The sequence below is a fragment of the Cygnus atratus genome, chromosome 10 (assembly GCF_013377495.2).
Source record: "Cygnus atratus isolate AKBS03 ecotype Queensland, Australia chromosome 10, CAtr_DNAZoo_HiC_assembly, whole genome shotgun sequence".
NCBI lineage: Eukaryota > Metazoa > Chordata > Aves > Anseriformes > Anatidae > Cygnus > Cygnus atratus.
The window spans coordinates 7,406,706-7,430,142 of NC_066371.1; the positions used below are offsets into that span (position 1 = coordinate 7,406,706).

General features: G+C 42.6%; 2 protein-coding genes across 4 annotated transcripts in view; one reads left to right on the forward strand and one right to left on the reverse strand.

The window, feature by feature from the left end:
- Positions 1-2,746: 2,746 nt before the first annotated feature.
- On the forward strand, positions 2,747-9,711 carry PSMD6 (proteasome 26S subunit, non-ATPase 6). Its single transcript, XM_035546820.1, has 8 exons — positions 2,747-3,044; positions 4,101-4,306; positions 4,865-5,010; positions 6,075-6,294; positions 6,389-6,497; positions 7,636-7,804; positions 9,183-9,260; positions 9,406-9,711. Exons 1-8 carry the CDS (start codon positions 2,900-2,902, stop codon positions 9,500-9,502), a joined length of 1,170 nt encoding a protein of 389 aa, XP_035402713.1. The 5' UTR covers positions 2,747-2,899; the 3' UTR covers positions 9,503-9,711.
- Positions 9,712-14,844: 5,133 nt separating this feature from the next.
- ATXN7 (ataxin 7) overlaps positions 14,845-23,437 on the reverse strand; it is an 81,726-nt gene continuing 73,133 nt past the window's right edge. For 2 of the 3 annotated variants that reach the window (XM_035546724.2, XM_035546726.2), the window contains 5 exons: positions 22,102-22,367; positions 21,481-21,679; positions 20,216-20,337; positions 18,942-19,899; positions 14,851-17,633 (listed from right to left, as the gene is read on the reverse strand). In XM_035546724.2, the coding sequence (XP_035402617.1) occupies positions 17,616-17,633; positions 18,942-19,899; positions 20,216-20,337; positions 21,481-21,679; positions 22,102-22,367 (1,563 nt within the window). In that variant the 3' untranslated portion in view covers positions 14,851-17,615. Of the gene's footprint in view, positions 17,634-18,941; positions 19,900-20,215; positions 20,338-21,480; positions 21,680-22,101; positions 22,368-23,437 lie in introns of all 3 variants that reach the window. The other variant, XM_035546725.2, reaches the window with a different exon arrangement.

The window sequence follows — 23,437 nt, forward strand, 5'->3', positions numbered from 1 at the left end:
CACAGATGTGGAAATACATGCACTTCCCAGACTTCAGCCAAGCCCTGCTGTCTCTGTTGGCCATCACCGGGCTGCCCTCAGCACCACCGCACCTTGCTGGGAGGGAAGCAGTCAGCTGAGGTCCATTTGGTAAAAAAACCACCTCCCGTATTTATTCATTTGGATCCTTTTAAATGCTGTAAGGCCACATGAGAATTACAGTCACCACGGGGCCTTATTTCCTCATAGAGGTATTTGAGACCCAAATATCCTCTCTCAATTTCCTTCCATGTTTAGCAGTGAATGTCACATGCGTGCAGCCGGCTCCCTTACTCCCAATTATTGCTTAAATATACATAAATATGCAAAGTGTAGGCAAATATTTACAGATGAGAAGTGTTGGCTTTTTTAATTAACTAGTGTTTCATACAGTTACAAAACAAAACATGACATTTCAGCAGTAACTAAGCCCAAGAAAATTAAAAATCGACTCCCTTACTTTCATCTCGCTCCTAACAACTGACACTGGGGCCAAGTAAAAGGTGGCAAATCCAGAAATGGGAGAATGAAAAGCTTCTTCATGCGGCACAGTAACGAAACCTTGGCTCTTCCCTTTGGCATCACGGATGCCAAAATGCAGCAGGATTAGAAGGATGAGGGGATTTGGGCAGACAGTATGAGTGACCAGAGCTACAGTAGTTATGCACAGTCTTTAAAAAAAGACTGATCTTTATTAGGAACTAAATTTTTGTGACCAAACCCCAGCTTGATGTCTCTCATGAGCAATACCCACCAGGTGAGCAGCGTGCCTGGGCGCACAGGACTCATCAGAGAGAACCAGCCGGCCTTTTCTTCCTAACCACGGCACACTAGCAATATGTGGCAGGCCACAGCTCCAGAGCACGTCATCCTGAGACACATCTGGAGACAAGATTCCAACAGGAAAATATGCAGGAGGCCTAAAAGTGTCTGTCCTAAACAAACAAACAAAAAAGCAACCAACTAATTAATAGGTTTCTGAGCAAAGGCAAAGGCCACCAGGCAAATATCATCAGCATTACTGCAATGTACAGCTCTTTGTAAAGCATCAAAGCAATTCCTGATGGCACAATCAATACAAAAGAGATTGCAAGTCAAAAAAGAAACAGGAAAAAAAGAAAGGGCTGCTCCTCAAGAACAAAGGAACTGCCCAACTCCAAACACTTGTTCTTTTTTTTTTCATTGTAAAACGCTGTAGAAGTGCAAGCCAGCAATTTAAATGAAAAACAAACAAACAAACAAAAAGATCAGAGTCAACAACAAATATTAGCACGTATCAAAAATGCAGCAGACAACAGTGTCTGCTGGCAAACTTCTAAATAATTCATGACCGACGTAAAGAAACCAATCTTGGGAATAAGCTGTGCTAAAACAGTGGAGGAAACAATTTCTCCCATGACCTAGAAGAGAAACCCAACTCCAAAATACGAAAGGCACTGTGTTTAAAGCTCAACTCCAGCCACGTCGTTATCCTGTTAGGGATGACAGAGACAAACGGGCAAGGGAAAATGAGGGCTGATGCTCTCCTTGCTTTATAGGATGAGAAAGGGCCTTGATTTAGGGCGGCAAGCGGAGCTGAACCGTACCATCTCCACAAAGAGGAACTGATGGGGACGCGCGGTGCTGCCGCCGCACGCCCCGCCTATGAAATCCAGCGGGAATGGTTTGCAGCAGCCCTGCAGGACCGTGGTGTGGGGAAAGAGCACGAGGCTGGGAAAGATAAAAACCAAAATGTTTAACACAGAGATGGAGAAATGCTAAAAACGCTAAATGAGAAGTACATGGGAGTGTGGTGAAGAAGCCAGGAGTCACAGTCCCGCACAGCATGTGATGGCATCAAAACATGGGTTTTTAATAGCCCTTTTTGTCTGCCTTCTGGCTTTTTGAGCCACAAGTATGCTCTTGGGAAACATAGTCAAGTTTGTTTCCGCCACAATGAAGGCTACAAGCTGATTTATTTATCTATTTATTTTTCCCACCGCAGAAGCTGAGATCCCTTAGAAGCGCTTTTCCCCTGCGTTGTTCTTGAAGCACCAAATATCTGAGAACTGAGGTATTCTGGAGCGGACCACTGAATCACGGAATCATTAGGGTTGGAAAAGACCTCCCAGATCACCTGGTCCAACCCTAACCAGTGTCACCACTAACCCACGTCCCCAGGCACCACGTCCAACCTTCCCTTGAGGCCCCCAGGGACCCCCCAGGAACCCCACCACCTCCCTGCACAACCCGTCCCAACGCCCGACCACTCTTTCTGACACGAAACGCCTCCAAATTTCCAACCCTGGCCCAACGTGAGGCATGAGGGCACACTTTGGGGGATCAGAGGGGGCCGAACCCCGCTGCGCGCGGCTCGGCTCCCCTCACAGCGCAGCGCGAGCGCACCACCTCGCAACCGCGGGCAGTTTTTTTCGATTTATTTTTATTTATTTTTATTTATTTTTATTATTTCCCCATTCCACGTGCCCCCGTGGGGAAGGGGCAGCACAGGAGCTGAGGGGATGGGGTGCTGGAGGCCGGCTGAGGCGGCTGCAGGGGCTCCGGGCCCTGTCCCCATGCCCCCCACCCTCCCCTCTCCCCGCGCAGCCCCCTCAGGCCGCGTGCCCGCGCGCCCCCTGCAGCCCGCGCCGTGCCCGCGCACCGCTCCCCCCTCCCCTCTCCCCCCTCCCCTCCCCTCCCCACACCGCGCACGCGCGCTGCGCACCCCTCCCCTCCCTGCCCTCCCGCAGCCCTCCGCGCGGGCAGGGGGCGCTGCGGGCCGGGGCGGAGGGGCCGGAAGCGGAAGCGGGGCGCCGCTTCCGGCCGTCGCGGCTGAGTCACTGAGGCCGCGCCGCCGCCGCCGCCGCCTCAGCAAGGCCCCGCCGCCGCCGCCGCCGCCGCCATGCCGCTGGAGAACCTGGAGGAGGAGGGGCTGCCCAAGAACCCCGACCTGCGCATCGCCCAGCTCCGCTTCCTGCTCAGCCTCCGGCCCCGGGCGCCGGACCCCGCCGCGCGGGACGAGCTGATGGCGGCCGTGCGGCTGCACGGTGCGTGAGGGCCTGGGCCGGCGGGGAGCGGCCGGAGGGGCGGTGTGACGGCCTGCGGGCGGGCTGAGGGCCTGTGGGTCGGTCTGACGGTCTGTCGGCTGGTCTGGCGGTCTGTCCGACGGCCTGACGGACGGTCTGGCGGTCTGTCTGACGGTCTGGCGGTCTGTCCGACAGCCTCCCGGTCTGCCTGACGGCCTCCCCGTCTGTCTGGCAGCCCCTCGGTCTTTCTGACGGCCTCCCGGTCTGTCTGCTGGTCTGTGGGTCGGTCTGCTGGTCTGTCTGACGGCCTCCCGGTCTGTTTGATGGCCTGAGGGTCGGTCTGACGGCCTGCCCGTCTGTCTGGTGGTCTATCTGACAGTCTGTTGGTCTGTCCGACGGCCTGCTGGTCTATATGACAGCCTCCCGGTCTGTCCGACAGCCTGTTGGTCTGTCTGACAAACTATCTGACAGCCTGCCCCTCTGTCTGACAGTCTCTGGGTCTGTCGGTCTGTCTGCCGGTCGGTGAGCCAGCCATGGGGTGGATGTGTCTATCTGGTAGCAAGAGGTGACAGGGGAGATCCCCGGAGCAGCCCTGGGGCTCTGTCTGTCTATCTGTGTGCCCGCAGCCCGCCTGGAGACCACCACCAGCAGCCCCTCGACACGGGCAGCCTGACAGCAGCAGGGAGGATTGGGGTGCTGGCAAGATAAGGGTCCAGGGGGGTTGGAGGCATCAGTGCGGCGCCCGTCCCTGGCTATCGGCGCTCTCAGCGGGGTGTTGGTGGTATAAGAGGCAGGAGCCGTGCCTGGGGTGTGCTGGGGGTCGAATAAATGGTAAGGGAAGTGCCGAGTGGGAGAGGTGTAAAAAGAGCCGTGCTAGGAGGGATTGGGAAATCAAGCAGGAGAGGCAAAGCCCGCTGAAGCATCTCAGTAGCGTGCAGCCGGCTGTGTGGACTTGCCAGGTACCTGGCCGCAGAAAGAGCCTAGCTGGCATTGGTGAGCCCTTGGGGTGTCCGTCAGTGCCCTGCTCTACGAACGCGGCCCCGTTGGCAGTAACAAACCTTCTGGCTTTTCTTTCAGACATGGCTCCGTACTACGAAGCGCTCTGCAAGTCTCTTGAGTGGCAGGTAGACACGGAGCTGCTGAACAAAATGAAGAAAGCTAACGAGGAAGAGCTGAAACGTCTCGATAACGAATTAGAGGATGCGGAAAAGATCCTGGGGGAGAGCGAAATCCGCGATGCCATGATGGCCAAAGCTGAGTACCTGTGCAGGATCGGGGACAAGGTTGGTTCCTGGCGTAGGCTTTTGGGCTTCACGTCTAAAATGCTGCACTGCAATCCCCTGAACTGCGCGGGTTCTGGTGAGGGCTCTTCACAGAGGGGAAGCTGGCTGACCAGCAGTGTGGTTGCTCCGTGGGTGGGAGATGGAGGGGGGGGTGTTATTGAAACGTAAATTATCTAGTAACAACCAAGCAGGCTATTAAAACATTTTCTCTTGAAAAGAGAGAAATTTATTTTGCATTTGTAGATTTTATTTTTCATTTACCTTGTGTCTTTAGGCTTTCCTAAGGTAGTTACACAGTGCAACTTAATTTCAAATTACAGTCTTGATTGCCGTAGTCCTTAGAGTTAAAAAAAAAAAAAAAAAAAAGCCGTTCCTCATACATTTTTTAACTTCCGGTTTAAACTTTGATTCTTTAAGATTATTCAGAATATGCAGCGTTAGAATTCTGTGTGAAGCTGACAGCACTGTCCATGGAAGACAGTGCGTGTGCATTTGACAGATGTTCTGCAAATATTCTAGCTGCATTTAACGCTCTTGTAACGGAAAATGCTTTGCTAGGAGGGAGCTCTGACTGCGTTCCGCAAGACGTACGACAAAACGGTGGCGCTGGGACATCGCCTGGATATCGTGTTCTATCTCCTAAGGATTGGCTTGTTTTACATGGACAACGACCTCATCACGCGGAACATTGAAAAGGCAAAAAGGTGTGGTTTGGGCTGGGGGACTGTTCAGAGAAACCGTAGCGATAGAAATGGAAGGTAAACACCTTGCTGTCACGGAATGACAACGGCTGGTTGCCGGACAGATTCGCAGAATAATGGCTGGTGTTGCCTTGTACTACGGAGCTTCCTAGTCCACGGGCTTTTATGAAGGGGAAGAGGAAAAAAAAAAAAAAAAGGGTTGATGTTTTTGTTTCAGTTATTTTCTAGCAGCTGACTTGGTTTGAAGCTGTGCCCCCCCCCCCCGCTGCCCCGTTCTGTAGCTGTTAGCGAAGAACTTTGGGTGCGATTGCCCCGCGCAACGAAGCGCGGTGCAGGAATGCCAGCGGAGCTCAGCCAGCGTCTCCTCTGGGAGCGAGAGCCCCGTGTCAGCACGGCGTGCCTTGGTGCAGCTGTCCTTCCCCCCTTTCCACTGCTAGCTTGTCCCTCTGCGCTCTCAGCATTTCATGTTTCACTGGTTCCTGTAGCAAGCCGCAGCTTCCAGTCTGTGCTGGTGCCTTGGGAGGTGACGTCCGAGGTTCTTACCCGTTGCAGTGCTCCTTGGGCGTTGATTTTTCTCGCGCGCTGCCTTCTGAGCGGATTTTGGCTTGGCCTGTGCTCGTGCTTCTGGCCGCATCGATTTTATGTTAATGAGATTCCTGAAAGGTTGGCCGTTTCGGTGGTCCGCCTGCTCGACTTTTTTCTGTGCTGCTGGTGGGACGGCTTTGATTTTTAGCAGCAAAAGCAGCGGAAGCATGGTGCCGTGGTTGAGGTTGACAGTAATATTTATGTGTGCACCTCAACAGGCTGTCGTCGGAATTTTAGAAGCTATAAACTTTTTAAAGTCGAGACGTGCATTGCGCAAAAGCGGCTGGCTTCTCCTGCCCCAGGGAAGTGTCGTTGCTGGCCCTGGCAGACGTATGAAGTATAGACTCTTTCAGCAAGTTGTGACATGAAATAAATTATTCTTGCTCAAATCGCGCACTGCCAGTTGCCTCACCGTACTTGTTTCGTATAACTTATTCCATAATACTTTTGCATAAGTAATTTTTTTCTTTTTCTCTTTTAAGTCTAATAGAAGAAGGCGGAGACTGGGATAGGAGAAATCGTCTAAAAGTGTACCAGGGTCTGTACTGTGTAGCTATTCGAGATTTCAAACAGGCAGCGGAGCTCTTCCTCGACACAGTTTCAACGTTTACGTCCTATGAACTTATGGATTACAAAACGTTTGTAACATACACTGTCTACGTCAGCATGATTGCGTTAGACAGGCCTGACCTCAGGGAAAAGGTAAGCGTGGGTTCAAACAAACCCAGCCTTTCTTTCTATCTCCATGCTGAAAGTAATAATATTTAAACGTGGTTTTTTTTGGGTTTGCTTTCAGGTTATTAAAGGAGCAGAGATTCTGGAAGTGTTACATAGTTTGCCTGCTGTACGACAGTATCTCTTCTCCCTTTACGAATGCAGTTATGCAGCCTTTTTCCAGTCACTAGGTGAGTTGTTTCTTACAACAGTATTTCGGGTGCTACAGTTGCTTGTTTCAGATCATTCACAACTTTTGTGGAGTAGCTACAGTCTAGAACTAGAGCTTCTTTACGCAGGAAACAAAAGGTCTTTCTTTTAAGCAGTGACCTGAAATTTGTTGCTCTCTGATTTAAAAAAAAATAAAAATCTTCACATACAGTGAGCCTTACGAAAGGTCACCTCTGATTATTTTCAAATTCTTTTCCACCCAGCTGTGGAGCACCATCTTACATGAAGAACCAGGCCAAATGGGAAAGTTTTGAAAGTTTTATCTTTGAACTAAATTACAGGCCTTATGAAGATGCTGACATCTCAGACTGTAAAAGAAATTACACAGGAAGTTTTCATTGTTGCCGTTACCACTGCTGCTACCAGGCTTTCTGGTCCGGTTTGTGTGTAAAAGGGTGACGCTTAAGAAAATCTTTTCAGAAAACTTTCTCCGTTCTTGGCAGTTCTTTTATTTAGAATAGAAGAAAATCAGACATTTAGAAAGAGCAAAAAAGAACCCTTCCTTTTGTGGAAGACGAGGCCTGACGAGATTAAAATGAAGGCCAGTGTTTTTCTATTGCTGGTCTTGCCACAAGCTGAGAACTAAGTGTCAGCAGGAGAAAAAGTCGTAGTTCCTGGAAATCCGTGTAAGTAACTTACTTGTTGTAACCAGACAGTTAATTTTATTTCATTACCTGGCTTTGGGTAAGAACGTTTCTTCAGGTAGATACACACCAACACACCAACACCTGCTTGCATCTCAGCACCACGTTACGCCAACGTGGCTGCAGGTTTCGGCCCTCACTTCGAGCGAGGTGATTCCCCCTGCAGTACACGGGAGAGAGTCGCTGACATCCTAGAAGTATTCTGTGCTGACAAATTAGCTTTGCCACAATACTATTTGCATCTTACTACTGCTTCTGGTTGTAGAACTAATACAGTTTTACAAATTTATTTATGGAGAATACTTTGCATTCTTGCATATTCCTGGGTATGAAGTGTTGTTTTGATCACACAGATTATTTATTAACCAGTGTTGTATATATTGAATTTGCCTAAGTGATATTTTACGTTTCTTACAGATTAGAAATTCATTTTTTTTCTTTTTCCTCCTTTCAGCTATTGTAGAGCAAGAGATGAAGAAAGATTGGCTGTTTGCACCTCACTATCGATACTACGTGCGGGAAATGAGAATCCATGCATACAGCCAGCTCCTCGAGTCTTACCGGTCGTTGACATTAGGATACATGGCGGAAGCATTTGGAGTCAGCGTAGAATTCATAGATCAGTAAGTTGTTTAGCTTTTTAAGTTTATAAAGATCTCACTTTACACATTTTAATTATTTATAATGATCTCATGAATAAAAATCTTTGTTTTACTTTGTAAACCCGCCAAGTTAAATTTAGCCAAGCTCTTCCTTCCATAGAAACATAAGTGAATCTTGTTTCAGTAAAGAAAATAGTTTGAGAGCAGTCTGTGGTGACAACTGTTCCAGTCCTCCTTTCTTTCTGAGGGCCATCTGAGAAACTAGTCTCTTACTAGTAACTTTGTTCTTTATACTGGTATTTCTGTGGACCTTCATAAGCCATGAAACTTAGTATTTTAGAAGACGACTTAGTTCACAGATACGCCAAAGTAAATATTTCAGCTTTAAGGATCGACACATTTTATCTGCCCTACACGTCTCCTTCGTTTAGTTTTGCTTGCTTTCTGGTACACGAACAGGATGTGATGTTTTTCACTTAAATCAGATATACATTGCAGTCTCGGTTTCCAATTCCTTTTCTAGTATAAAAAAAGGAAAGTCAGATTTAGATCAGATGAGAACTACTGTGAAGTGTGTTAGTTTATATGAGAACTATTGGGAGGTGAGAAATTGACTTTTACCTTGATTATGTATGTGAAATGCTTTGTTTCAAATGCTTTCACAGGAATCATTCTTCTTTCATAAAGAAATTTCAGATTTTCTAACATAGAAAAGTGTTACAGAAATATGAGTACTGCTTGAAATACTCAGAAATGAATTAATAGGTGTTTCAAGAGAAACCAAATACCATTCAATTCAGAGGTAAATGTTTAAGTCATACTAGCTCTTCTGCTTCTCGTTAATTTAGTATTAGTTGTAACTTGTCTTACTGTATATCCCAGAAATTTTGTTTGTTTGTTGACATCAGCAATGTCCTGTGAGCCACCCGTTCATTAAGAAAAAAAAAAAAAGAGACAGCATATTTAGAACTACCAGAAAATAAGAAACCTTTATTAAGGGACTTTTAAAATGAATTGACTGGCACGACGATACTTACAGGATAAATTCTGAATGTGTGTATTATGTGACTGCCGCCTTTGAATTTGAGCAGTAATTGAAGCTAAGCTAAACAACAAGTCTCACTTTAACTCCAGAGTGAGAGTTTGGCCTGAGAAGAAAATATTAAGACGTTTTGCATTCAGCTTGCTGTAGTGATTGTTCTTGTTTCATGTCCAAGCACTAATAAGATCAGGGTGTGTAAGATACCTTATGAAAATACATAGAGGTTGCTGCTTCAGAAATATTGTGTTGACGGTGTTGTTTTGTCCGCAGGCTATCAATGTGAGCAGGTTCTGTGCTGCTAGGCCTGCAGGTCCTTGGTGAAGTATCATTTAACCAACTTTTTTTCTCTTTTCTTAGGGAGCTTTCAAGATTTATTGCAGCTGGGCGATTACACTGCAAAATAGACAAAGTAAATGAGATTGTAGAAACTAACAGGTACGTTATCAATTCCTAGAAATCGTATTTCACACCCCAGTTGAATTCTGTACATTTTGATCACACTTACTACGTAAATGTAAGTTTCTTGGTGTAAAACATGGTCTCAATTCTAAGCACCTTTTTATTCTCAATTTTTTTTTAGGCCTGATAGCAAGAATTGGCAGTACCAAGAAACCATCAAGAAAGGAGATTTGCTGCTAAACAGAGTTCAGAAACTTTCCAGAGTAATTAATATGTAATTTTTGTAATGCAAGGGAATGCAAAATGTAGATGTTTAAAACATTTTGGAAGTATCCTATAAATATATTGTATAACTTGGTATACTGTAGGTTTAAAAAAAAATACTAGCAGGAGAGGTAGTGTTTTTACTTTCCACTTCATTATGTAAGCCATGTTCTGTTTTGGTGTATGGATCCCAGTTCATTTATTAAATGTATGATACAATTGATCTCTTGGAATATATTTTGTTCCTTTACTTGCCTGCCTATGCAGTGTTCAATATTTAACAGCAAAGCAAGGTCAAGGTCCGAACAGAAAGAACTAATGCTTCTAAAACGGTGGTGTTTTTAAGACTTCTGTATTTGAATCAAAAATGAAGAGAAACAGGTGCATAATATTATATAGCCAAAAATGTTAGTTGAGTTTGTATGTTATCCAGATAGTGTGAATTCTTGTTATAAGATTACAGTGTAAGGAAGAGGAATAAGGATGCGAATGACCCGTAGAGCACTAATACAACCATGAAAACCGTAAAGACTATAATTTTGGGAACACCTACAACTATAAGTGTGGCATTTTAGCTGCTGAAAAGAAAGCTAGCCCATTAGCAAAGCATTACATTTGAAATCACTTCCTCTTAGATTTGCAGCTGTCACAAGATACTACTGCAGGTTAAGGCAATTGATCAAATACTGTGGAGGGTTATGGTTTCATTCTTGACAGGTGCTAAGGAATAAATATCGTTTTGTCTTTTTTGTCTGCCTCCAGTAAATTCTAGCAAGGCTCTTAGTGTTATCTAGAAAAATGCTAATAGCATTAGAGAATTTTTAAAGACCCCCCCCCCTTTGGAAAGATTTTGACTTCGCTCAGTCATTTTATGATCTGAGCCTAGGCCTGTGAAGGAGGATCTGGGAGGAACCTGCAGGGCTTCTTAACAAAACTTTTTAGGCAAGAGCTGGCAGGAAATAGTCACAGCAATTTTACCTGAAGAATTTTAAGGCTCCTGGCAGCAGTTTGGCCTCTCAGCCACGCCAAATAATGGGCGGTCACAGAGAAAGGCAACACCTTCTGGAGTCCACAGCTGGATACACAGCAAGAACAGCTACTTACATTGCTCTCCTGGAAGAAGGAAAGAGTGATCATCTGCTACATAGTCTTTTTTTTTCAAAAAGAGTAGGACTGCTGAGGGGTCCAGGGTGGTCAGGTCCTGAGATGATCAAGTGAGAGCCATGATCAAGAGCATAACATTCTCTATTCTAACATTTTTAACTGCCTACTTCAATTTCCCTGTCACTCAGAAGTGACAGGATTTCTGCTTCCTTTAAAACCTGAAGTAACTTTTCTTTCCTTGTCCAATGATCTTGTTACTTTTTCCTTTATTTCTATATCAATTTCAATTTATTTAATTCTGATCGTATCTCTCTGACACACCCATTCATGCCTCAGCCCTGACGCTTTACTGGGGATTTATAGTCCACGTGCAAAAGTTGTACATTCTGTCTTGTAATTTCATCCCGTGCAGCTCCCTGAACTAACGCCATTCTCCAATTTCCCTCTGGAAGGCTGACTTAACGCTAGCACTGCAGCAGCCAGACCCAGAGATTGATTCCAAGCTGCAGCCCCCCCCCCCCCCCCGATGCTTTCTGCTGTGCTCTGCAATACACGCACTGTTGTTAAGCCGCAGGAACACAGGAAGAGGGGGAAGGAGGTGGGGGTATTACAGATTGTGTGGGTAAAGCTCTTCTACAGAACAGGTGGAATCTATTTTGCGTGCAAACATCCTTCGGCTCACCTGTCTCTGCTGGCCTGTCAAAGACTCCACTTGTTTTCTCACTGGAGACTGGGCTCCAAAGTTTGAGCTCTGGGTCTTGCAGACGACAGACAAATCACTCGCTTTTGAAAAAATAAGTAAATTACCTGTTGTGGCCGGGAAGGGCTGCGGATGGATGGACACTTCCAGCACTGTTGGAGAGCTGCTAAACCAAAGCAACAGCGTGCTGGCCTTGCTCATGCTCAGGAAAGACTTTACATGGATTTGGCGACAGATGTCAACTACAGCCATTTCTCTCTGGCTCGGACACAGCCTGTTGACTGCGTGTCTCAGGCCAGTTTTCATCCTTCGCAATAAAGTTTGAATCCAGGTTAAACAACTTCAGAAAAGGTTTTTGAGAGTCCCCTGAAGTTCGGTGGGCCAGAAAAAAAAGAAACAAACAAACAAAACAAGCACACGCTGCTTCTCTGCGACAAAGATCCCATGCTGCTTGTTAGGAACGAATCCAATCGCTAATGCAGCACTCAGCCAAAGCACTGAGGAAAGCATTCAGTCAAATTAAGAGTCCCATGGTGGATCACACAAGCCACGTGTGTTTGATTATTTGTTGCAGCAGAACATGATAATAATGACCCAACAGAAATTTGCATTTAAATAAAGCCAATTGCAGGCTCTTGTATCGGTTGGCTCAGTAGCTGGCAGACGTAGCAGGAGCGTACGGAGGCAGCGGGGGCCGGTGTGGTCGCTGCTGGCCTCGCCGTGCCTAGCAGAGGCTGCGGCCAGCTCCGTGCTCCTGCAGAGCTACCTAAACTACGTACGTGCACTCAAAAGCATGCAGAGACCCTCTGACATCTGGATTCGCATAACACGCACGGACTGTTGGGCTCCAACTTCCACACCACCAAAAAACTCTTCCTGAATATAAGCTGCGCTTTTCCTCATGCAGTCAGTGCACCCTGGAACTCGGTTCTACGGGATAAACGCCAACGTTTTCCTCTTAGAACAGCTTGGGTTGGAAGGGCCCTTAAAGATACCTAATTCCAACCCCCCTGCCGTGGGCAGGGACACCTCCCACACACAATCAGACCTCACCTTTCCTCCCTCTTCACCTTGCAGTACGAGGAGATACAGAATCCTATTTCAAACGCAGTTAAATGCAGAGTTAATCCTGCAATTCTGAACCAGATGCAGATGGCTCAGTTAGGGACTTGCCTGAATTTGATGACAACCAAGGAGCACGAGCTCTGCTGCATGAACTCACGTCTCCTGCATGCTTCACGCTGTAGTCACTTGGTGAGGCCAGCACGACAACTTCAGTGCCAATAGTTTATAGGACGGAGCAGAAGTTAGGAATTACTACTAGGAAAAAAAAAAAAATATATATTCGCAGGAGGGTGAAAAAAAATAAAATCAACCAACACAAAAGGTAATGTAAATAGAGAAATATTAAAAGTACTCATAATAAGAGGACAAAGCTGAACCTGCTTGCTGCCTGACCCCCATTTATAGCTTGCAGCATTTATCCCAAATACTAAAGAAAACATTTAGCATTAAAAAAGAAAAAAGAAAAAGGCAAAACCCCACAAACAAACAAAAACCCCATTGCCTTGGCTGCACGTCCTACCCCCCTAACAGGCGTTTTACCGGTTTTGCAGACTGTTCTCTGAAGTCATCCGCCGCATGCAATCGTCCTGAGTCACATGCAGAGAAAAGCCTGCAAGAGCATTTAACCTGCTGAATTCACACACTGGGCGTCTGAACTGTGAAAGAATGGAAGATGCTTTTTTTGAAAACAAAACAATAACAAAAACCCACAACCCTCCAACGTACTGCATTTGGCGTTGTAAAAGCTGTTTCTTGTTATTCTGTTTAGCAAACCAAAAAGCAGGAGCCTTCAGCGACAACTTGCAGAGGAAAATACTGCGGCGTTACTCCCGGCACCTCTCAAAACCCAGATGCCACAAAACCTTGCAGGACATCAGGCTCAGATTCCAGCAGGCTGACTCCTGGGGCAGCTCATGCAGTGCTGAGGCAAAAGGACAGAATTTGACCAGTTCCAATTCTCCGAAATTAGTTCACATAGGCACCGACACAGATAATGTTTTCCTTTAATGGTGAATGATTTCATAACGAAGCAGAAACATATAATGTATTCCATGCAACCAACCTCATTTATTGAAAAGTCCTAATTTTATTGCCTTGTTTAGTAACATGTTTGTTCAACAAACTAATCTTTTTCATGAAGCAAAGCACAACTTTTTTCTTATAAATAGTATAAATTATTTTATTTACAGAAACTTGTTACAAAACAAATAGACTATATATTTTTCTTTTAAATATCCAAAGTAATTTTTTCTATCCCATGACATTTGTTCATGTACTATACAGCAGCCAACACAGAGTTCAGCTGATCAGATGCTCTTGATTATGTATACAAATTATCAAACTATTCACACATTTTACACAGGAGATTGCTTTTAGAACCAGGCTCAACACAGAGCAAGATGCTTTCAAGGCCTACATTCACATTGACATTATGTAGTGCTCATTTCAAAATTATCTTTAAAACGTAAAATATCTTGCACAAAATGTAAAAATGATTATTTTCTGCTGAACAGTGAAACATTAAGAATCTTTCCAAGCCCAATTCCCTCCTCCAGGACAGAATGAGTGAAAGATGAGAGATTCCTTGGCAAGAGAACTCTTACAGGAAGACAACTGCCTTAGAAATGTCATTAGGAAATCACATATTTTATTTTTAAAAGGTTTTCCGAGGTACTTACTTGGTTTTTGTATTGTTTTCCTGGAATATGAAGTATTCTGAACGTTTTCTAACTTATTTCGTTTACATTTCTCTCTCCCCTCCCTGCCCAGAACGGGACATTTTAATAAACTGCTGGTTAAAACCACGTTTCAAACCCTTGGCATTATTTCAAATACGCGTTATCAATGGGATTGTTCCGACACAAGGTATTCTAATTAAAACATTGTACAAAAGTTACCAGCATCGTCTGCTTCCTTTTGTCAACCCATCTTATTTGTTTTAGAAAATATATTTATAAACGTGGATGCGTATATATATGCACGCACATATACATACACACGCACATATATAATATATAGGTGGAAAAAGCAAGCTCCAAAATTTCAACTGAACATTCAAGTCTTTGAAGGAGAAGCTGTCTAAACAGTCCAAGCTTAAAACTAGTTAGATCAGGCACTTTCAGTTTTTCCGTTAGTTTTAAACCACGTGAGACCCACACGAACGCGCACGCACGCACACGAGCACTACAAAAAGAGAAGCAGTGTGTCACTTAGCTAAACGGAGTCTTCTGGGAATCAGGCAACCTCTAAGCAACGCCGCAGGCCCTGCAGGCAGGCTCCGCGGGCTGCTGCCGCCACCTGGATCCGGCTGCAGGACCTGGGCGAGAGCTCCCGAGACGCGACAAGGGACACAGCTTTCACAAAACAGAGGCACCCCTCCCCGTTGCGAAAGTAGGCATGGTATACTATTGGCTTGGCAGTGAACCACTTCAAATTATAAAAAGGTATTTGCTTTTTTTTTTTTTTTTCCCCTCCTTTTTTTTTTTTAATTAATTAATAAATAAATACTAGATGATCTCAATTGTACCAAAACTGGATATAAGAAAAAAAGACCTGTGCAAAAATACATATTTAAATATGTACAATCAATTAACAAAATATGTCTTCTGAAATAGGGATACTTCAATATTTATAATAGAACAAGAAATTCCAAAATAAAGATACAAAAGTATGTCTTTTTTTTCTTGTATAATTCTTTGTTCATCATTGCAGCAATTTTTTAGGTTAAGAAAACTGCAGGAGTCATAACGAGAAGTTGGAAAGACTATAAAAACTGTATCTCTTAAATTAATACCAAAATCTGTCTAGAAACAACCCAGCCACTGCGAATTCAATTTTGCAAGGAAAATTAATTTCAGCTTCCTTAGTTATTTACAGTAAGAACTATGTGACAATAAAAGCTTCAGGAACAACGTTCTGCTTGTAACCAAGATCTAAAACATAATATTTGAGCAGGTCTGTGCTCAAGGGCAGGCAGAATTTACGATGTTCTAATTCTCAACTCCCAATGGCTTCGAACTACACAATGCAGGTGTCTGTGGAGGCTGGCTCCACATGAGCACAGCGCTCAGGAATTAGCTTTTTAAAAGGTCTGCGTGCTATTGAGCGGGCACGAATTTGCCATTATGCTTTCAGATCAACAGAACCTTCAAAAAGAGGAGAGTTCGGTCACCAACTCCCCGGCGCTCCTTCTCGCCAAGTTGTCGTTTCCTTTACATTTACATCGATCGAGTCAAATTGCACTTGTGACTGAGACTGTCCTGAAGTGAAATTTTTGCCCCAGTGACTTCATCAGAACACGGATTTCACTCCAAACGGGCAGGATTTAATAAATATCCATTTCTTTTTGTGGCATGTTACTTTGGCTCCTTTTCTGTTAAACCAATCACAGCTCCAACAATCCTTTCAACAGGGCATCTTACTAATTATGAGTCTTTTTGTTCCTGAAAATATCTTTGTTGGTTTTTTGATTAAAGTTTGCATAATAAGAGTCTATACACATTGCTTTCTAAATGTCATCTTTCCTATCAATTCAAAAGCTAAAGTGTCTGCATAGAGGCTTCTTGTTTTGCTGTATAGCAAGGATTTTGTAGCAAGTTCAGGTGAAACTGAAAGCATCGGTAGGTAAACAGCTAAGCAACTGCTACTCTTAGTGGCTTTGGATTCCCTGATGTACTATTTGCCACCAGAAACGGGGGAAGGCTGGGCTACGGGAACTATTGGACAGGCTCAGATTGTCTGTTCTCAGCGACAGCTGGTGCCCCTTTAAGGCAGAAAAATGTCTTCTTGGTCAGTAATTTGTTTTCCTTTGCTTTGCCCCTTAATAAAAGTTTAGTCAGTTTTGAGACTTTACCTGATGTTTAAAAACTTAACAAAAACATCCAGACGAACCAAATCCTATTACAATAAGCCCTTTAGCGGAATTCACTTCGGAGGTGTTTTGAAGCAAGACAAAATACTTCGTAAAAATTGACTGGACTATATAAAACTGTGTAAAGCCCCCTTTATTCATAAAACCTCGGGAGGTGTGAGATGACTGGGATGCATACAGCTGCACTTTACGTGGAACTCGGCTGTCAAATTGGCAAATACTCCAGAATTTTGAGAAACCCTTATTGAGTGGTTGAAAGCACAACACGTTAATGATTTAGTTATACAAACAAGGCATAAAATATCTGACTTTTATTTTACTTCTTTTTAAAAAATATTTAAATACTTTAAATACTTAGTTTTAAAAGGGCTTTTTAATTTTTTTTGATTTTTTTATTTTATTTTTTATACAGGCTGGAAGGCAAATCCAGCCTAATTTAACCAATACAGTTGTTATTTTTTAAAATAACAAAGGCTTATGGCATACAGTATAGGTCAGGAAATATGTTCTTTGGGCATATAGTTTTAGAAGTTATTTGCCTTTGTTTGATATTTTGGATTTTTTTTTTTTAAAAACAACTTTAATTTTCTTCTGCAATCAAATCTTACTCAAAAGAATAGAAAATAATATTTGTATCACACAAGTACAGCTTTTTATACTTGTTTTCTGAGCAATGGCCTCAAACAAGTTTTTTGATTTTTTTTGTTGTTATTGTTGTTTTAAAAGTTTTTTTTTAATATATTTTTTATTTTTAACTCCTGATAGCTTCTTATCCCAAATTACTTGCAAAAGGCTGGGCAAAACACAGACTATTTTTTGAATTGTGCTATTTTTATATTCCATTAAAGGAACATTGCTATAAAAACACTAAAGCCATATTCCCTTCTTGAGGGCTTCTTTCCATTGTGCCTCAGACGTTTTTTTTTTTCCCCCTTGTTGCGGGGTCCTCTCTGTTGACAGTGTCTGTCTGGTAGCTATCACCTATAAAAGACACCATCAGTATAAAAATAAGTCCACAGTAATGTTTATTTGCCCCCCAGAAAACATTCTTTTGCCCAGCCAATCTATGTCAAATAGCGGCAAGATGATGTACTCCTGTAAGGAAAATCTCACAGATTTGTAGCAAACTAGTCCAGACCACCGTTAACACTGATAAGAGCAATTGTGTGGCTGAACTTCATCCAGTGTCCATTTCTAGTATATTCACTGCTACAGACATGGCTTCAGGGAAATTCCTTGTTTGAGTGACAGTCCAGTAGATTTCCACACCTGAGGACCATGGGAAGCTGGGAAAACTCAAGGCATCTTGGAGTCCAGAATTCCAGATGGAGGTTTTGCTTGTAGTGAAAAGTGTCCAGTTCTTTTCTCACCATGGTGTGATCAGCTGTCAGGGACGCGCCTTTGGCTTTTAAGCAAATAAATGGAAGAGAAGGATGAGTGAGCCAAGCTGTTACAGCAGATGCCCTTCAAAGACATTTTCTGGACAATGAGAGCATATTTTGGGGAGGGTCAGCAGGCATAATCTGACACACCACTCACATGCGGTTAGCTTGTCTGAAACTTCACAATTCTCAAGCTGGGGTTTTTCAAGTTATAACAGCTTTAGAAATTATTTCCTTCCTTCATTCAAATTATATTTTTCCTTTATTTCTATTGCACAGTTGAAGCAGTGACTATCAGGTAAGCCCAAAACCAAGGTTTGTTTAGTCACATGAATGCTTTTTTTTTTTTTTTTTTTGGTTTGTTTTAGAAAACACAAGTGGTGAAAATCTTCCTTTATGGCTGAAACTGAAAATTCAGAAACTATTCTGAAAAAGTTCTCACTGACCTCCTAACCTCTCCAGGTACACAGAGATTTTTAGGGTTTCAGGGTTTTAGTCCCAGAGGAAACAAAAAGTGTCTCAAGTTTACAGTCTGTAAAATTCTAGTTCCATACCTGCTCTCTAAAATTCCATCTTCGGTATTCTTTTAAAGCTATATCAAATTATTTTACCCCTCCAAATGTCCCTTCAAGTTGTGTCTAAATTCATTCTAGCTTATCAAGAACTTTCTCTCCCAGTGCAATCAGTTTAAAAGAACAAACCCTCAAACTAACTTAAAAAAAGTTACGTATTCATGAGATCTGCTACCTTTATGGTAAATCTGTTTGTTTTACAGACTAAAAAGGTTTCTATCTTTTATATCTTATTTATAACATTTAATCTCGTTAATACTAAGATGTTAGTCAATGACACCTTGGGATAATAGGCTTATTTTATCACAGTATCGCAGTTCTGTTATCAGCATTGTTGTTCCACTTTGTAGAATGTTTATTACTGACACAGAAACAAGTCGTTCAGCTGAGACATTCAGCTCACTTCCACAGCTGGCTGCAAGATTTTATTGTTATTATTATTTATTTTTAAATGCGAGAACTGAATTTCATCTGAGAGTGATTCAGAGGCAGCATCTATGGGAACCTGGGATGTCATATTTAAGGTTACTTTAAAACGAGTAAATAAACATAACCATACTCTACTAGAATCAAGTGTTTATACAAATCATGTGCAAAAGTACTATAAAAACACTCAAAAGCGGTATTGAACAAATAAGAGAACTGTCTTTCACCTGAATAGCATCTGGAATTGTCTATTACTTATTAAGAGAACACACCGAATCTAAGCATGTGAAGAGACACACTCGTACTGGCTTACTTCCAGACAAGAGCTCCTACCTGATGAAGGAGAGAATTGTTCATCAGTCCTTGTGTCCCTGGGATTGCACCAGTGTGTTTTGCGTGAACATTATTCACCGATGACAATTTGGCAACTTTGTTTGACTTGCTGCTGCTGCTGCTGCTGTTTATGCTGCTTGAACCAGGTGAGCACTTTCTTTTCTTTCCTATTAGTTTGTCTAGGGAAGTATGCGAATGTGAAAAACTGCTGTGTGAGTTTACAGTCAGCTCACTGGACTGATGAACAAACGGCCCTAAGGAAAGAGTGGAATCGCTGCTGTTCATCATCACACTCATTCTTTTTATCGATTCTGCAGGGCTCCCGGTAGGAGGACCCCTCCCTGATTGGTCATGTTTGAGGCTAACAGAGTTAGCTTTGCTAGTCATACAATTGAGGCCAACACTGTGGGACGAAGACGTCACCGATGGATGATAGGAGGTCCCAGAGTTTCCAGAGTTAACCACACAGTTTTTTCTAAAGGACTCTGTGGAATGAGAAGGTGCTAGCAGTGCGGAACTGTTTTTACGCTTCTTTCCTGAGCCGCCGCTGCTACTGACGCTGCCGGTACTGTTACAGGTGCCACTGCCAGCAGAAGATTCCTTAGGTTTAAAAGATTTGCTGGATTTCAACTTCTGAGGTTTGCTGGGCATAGGTGAAGGTACAGAGGAAAGCACTGTAGGTGTTGAAGGGGATGAAGACACTTGTCTTGATTGCATACTGCAGACAGGATCCACTGCACCCAGAGTAGCAGGATTTGCATTTAGTGTAGTTCCGTGTGATGGTACCGATTTGCTGTTCAGGGACATACAGGAAGGAGACACCAGCGCTGGCGATGACATAACCGTGGTGGGTAAGAGGAAACCTGCTGCGCTGACACCGTACTGTGAAGCAGGCATCGAGTTTGTCCGATGTGGTGCACGAACTGATGTTGTGCTACTAGATGCTGGAGGAATTTTCCTGCAGGTAAAAAGAAAAACAAAAACCCAGGTAGCAACCATTCTCTGGAATAATACCCAGTCCAGTAAATACTGTTTTACAGTAACTGTATCTTGAGATCGATAAACGACACCAAAATATTTTACCAATAGTTAATTATTGCCAAAAAAGTAAAGCCAAGAAAAGTAAAAAAGTATTGCCAAGAAAAGTAAAGCATACGCTCTCAATCTCTGACCTCATTAATCTGAGCACCGACTTGCTTTGCTGTAACTAGAATCACAGGCTACACACATTTCTACAACAATCAGGAATAATCAGAACTTCAATTTTTACTCACTTCCACATCTGAGAATTAAGATGCTTCTCCACCATGAAGTTAAGTGCACATCGAATATGGTTCCACCGCTTGTCAAACACGTAATAACCTCTTCCAATCTGCCGACTCCCAAATGTGCAAAACTGAAAAGACAGGTTTTTATTGGCATTTTCTACTTTCAGTGACAACTCTCTGAACAACAACACACTTGCCCATAAAAAATATATGTTAAACGAATATAATTTTTTTTGTTTAAACCCAGGATAAAAAAATTTACATTTGATTTCTAATTTCTACATTATAACCACTATTTTAAATTTTTGGCCATAGTATATTGGGATCATTTCTTTCCCCATCTGAAATTCCCATGTTTATGATGAATGCAGCAATTAGATTTGAATCCCTCTGATTAAACAGAGAAGGACAACAGTGTATTTCACATTTCTATATATGTGTGTGTACGTACACACTCAGCTATATACACACACACGTAACGTTCCCTTCTGAGGAGCTGTCAGCTATTTGCTCATAGCCTGTTTAACAACAAAAAAAAAGGAAGGCTAGGCCTTTAGATAACGTAAATGGTTTAAGAAGACAGAAATTAGAGGGAAGGTTCATCTACTGCACCTTATGGTTCATTTCTTCAAGTAGCCTGTTAACATTTTGTTGAAGGCAAAGATAATAGATCAGCCTCACGTGAAAGATGTCTGTTAGCATACTGCAAGAAACAACTTGCAATAATAAAAAAAAGGTATTTGATGGTTCAAAAAATGAATCTATGAGTTTTGCCAAATGCAGAAATATTTCAGTATTTTGTGTTTGAAAAAAGATAAGCACACCATATATGCCAGCTTTTGTCAAGATTTAAATATTTAAAACCACATTATTGCTACCTTCACTGTGACAACTGGCACCTTGAGTAAAAATGTCATGGGAAAAAAAAATTCTAGTAACAAAATCTCACTAAAAAGGCATTATTTGCATGTCCTTATTCCACAGCTATTATTTCCTGGAAATGTCACATGCCTTCCTACCCCAAAACTACAGCCCTATAGAGCAGTTACCAATTTCTTCACTACTTTGGCAATTTGATTTCTTTTGTATGGCAGCAGGGAGGCCCAAACATATTTCTTTGGCATGTTTACTTTGCAAATACACTGATATCATCACTATTGATTAGACAACAAAACAAACACAATAGAAAGCCACCCTTAAGCCCCCCAAGTTATTTGTTTACAAATTCAGAGCCAGTGAGAGACCAAGGTTAACTTTTACTTAACACATACAGCGGCTGGTTGAGGATGATGACCTGAATAGTGACAATCCAGTTTTTCAACAGGCTCTTCTTTTTCATCACATTCTCCCTCATCACTGGATAACCGAGATGCTGGCTCAGCTGCAGGCAAGGGAGGGTGAGGGGATTCGTGGACAGAAGGAGAATCGCTAGGGGCATTTCCACTGTGCTGGGCTGGACAGCCTGGAGGCCTGCGAAAGGTAAGCAGTAAAGGTGTTATTGAGGCGAGGCTCGTCAACAAGCACTTCATTGTGGATGTTTCAACACTGACACAAGGAAATTTACATTAACTGATGCCCAATATTTTCAAGAGTCTCGTAACACATCTACCGAGAGAAAGGCGAGGAGTTATTGTACCCCTGGAAAAGCAGCATTGCCCAATTGTTGCAGAACTGCTTTAATTGATGCAAGTCAGCCTCTGCTATTTCAAACTCCAAACCCTCCTTGCTGTGAGTTACAGCCCAGCATGTAATTGCTAATTGCAGACAGACAGTCACCAGGCCTAGAGCAAAAATGCTACCCCATCCAACAGATCCCTATCTCTCTTTCAAAATCCACGTGACGAAGCTACCAGCATTAATTTTGTACTATTGGATATGCAGATTTTTCTTACCTTGGAAGACTGGGGGGGTGAGGTTTGGGTTTATTAGGTAATAAAGGCTTTGATTCTGTAAGAGTAACTCCATGAGAATTTTGGTGCAGCTCCTGGGAAGTTTTAGTAGGTGAGGGATGTGGTTCCCTGAGAGGGGGCATCTGCTGATGATGATCCGAATGTCGAAGAAGTTCCTTTTCCCTGGTTTTGCTTTTGTGCTCGGCTAACAACACATCGAATCGCTTTCTTCGACCCTGTACAGCCCTCCGCTGGGTTAAGGAATGTGTCTGCAAATCCATGAATAAATCATTAATCCCAGGCTATTAGATCTGTGGAAATTAAACACTCATAACACATGTCTACAGCTCTAGAATACAGACAATAATCACATTTGTGGTTTAGTAAATAAGTGGAAGAATGACTTATAAAACAAACTTGGAATTTTTTTTTGTGGATGATTACATGTCTTCCTGATACAAAATAATGAAAAACAGCACTTGAGTTCAAAACTTCTTCCAAAGTTCTTCCTTTTTTTTTTTTTTTTAAAGAAGAAACTACCAAAGAAACTGCTCTTATAATGCTAAGACTGGAATTACAAATCTTTTTAACATTGTTTTTGATATTTTAACTGCCAATATGGTATCTGTTCTTCTCACCCTAGTGCACAACCAAAAAATACCAAATATTTACTTTCACTTAAAATATTTAACACGATAAAACTTAAAATCAGACTTGTAATGGGAGACACTAAAAATATTTATAAAAATTATTTACTTCCTTCTGTTTACTAATATATTCCTTGAAAACAAATATTTTCCGATGTAATAGAGTAGGTATTACAGAATGAAAAAAAAAATACAGCAGAATCCACAGTCAGACAGAACTCAAAGTCCTTTGAGCATCCTGAACTCTACACAGAGTAAGACACACATGGTACAAATTCTAGGTAAAGTGAAATGGGTGTAAGCTATTTTTTTTTTTTTTTGAATTGTTGAAGTCACATACTATAACTTATTTTCATATGGCATAAAAGGTTTGATTGGCTAATTTTCATAGGTAAAAATATTATCATGTAGATTAGATACAAATAGCAACTCAGAAAAATATTTTGAGTAGGTGCAATATTAGCAATTGCTGGGAACCATTTTTACTTCCTTTCTCTTTTAAAATTTTGGTTTCTCTAATTCTCCTGTAAAATCTTGAAACTTTTTCCCTTCTCTATTAGCAAAAGGATTGCCTCCCCACTGTAATTCCAAAAGGGCAATGTGTTCAAGTTCAGTTCCTGCGGGTCATTAGTGCCAGCTTCATGCACCTTTGTTCTGGAGGTGGTTTATTTACCAGATGCTTCCTCTACTGA

Excerpts from the sequence above, each read along its gene's own strand:
- PSMD6 (XM_035546820.1), top strand. The coding sequence starts at position 2,900 with ATGCCGCTGGAGAACCTGGAGGAGGAGGGGCTGCCCAAGAACCCCGAC. Across the intron at positions 6,498-7,635 it reads AGCCTTTTTCCAGTCACTAG|CTATTGTAGAGCAAGAGATG; the intron begins GTGAGTTGTTTC and ends TCCTCCTTTCAG. Across the intron at positions 7,805-9,182 it reads AGCGTAGAATTCATAGATCA|GGAGCTTTCAAGATTTATTG; the intron begins GTAAGTTGTTTA and ends CTCTTTTCTTAG.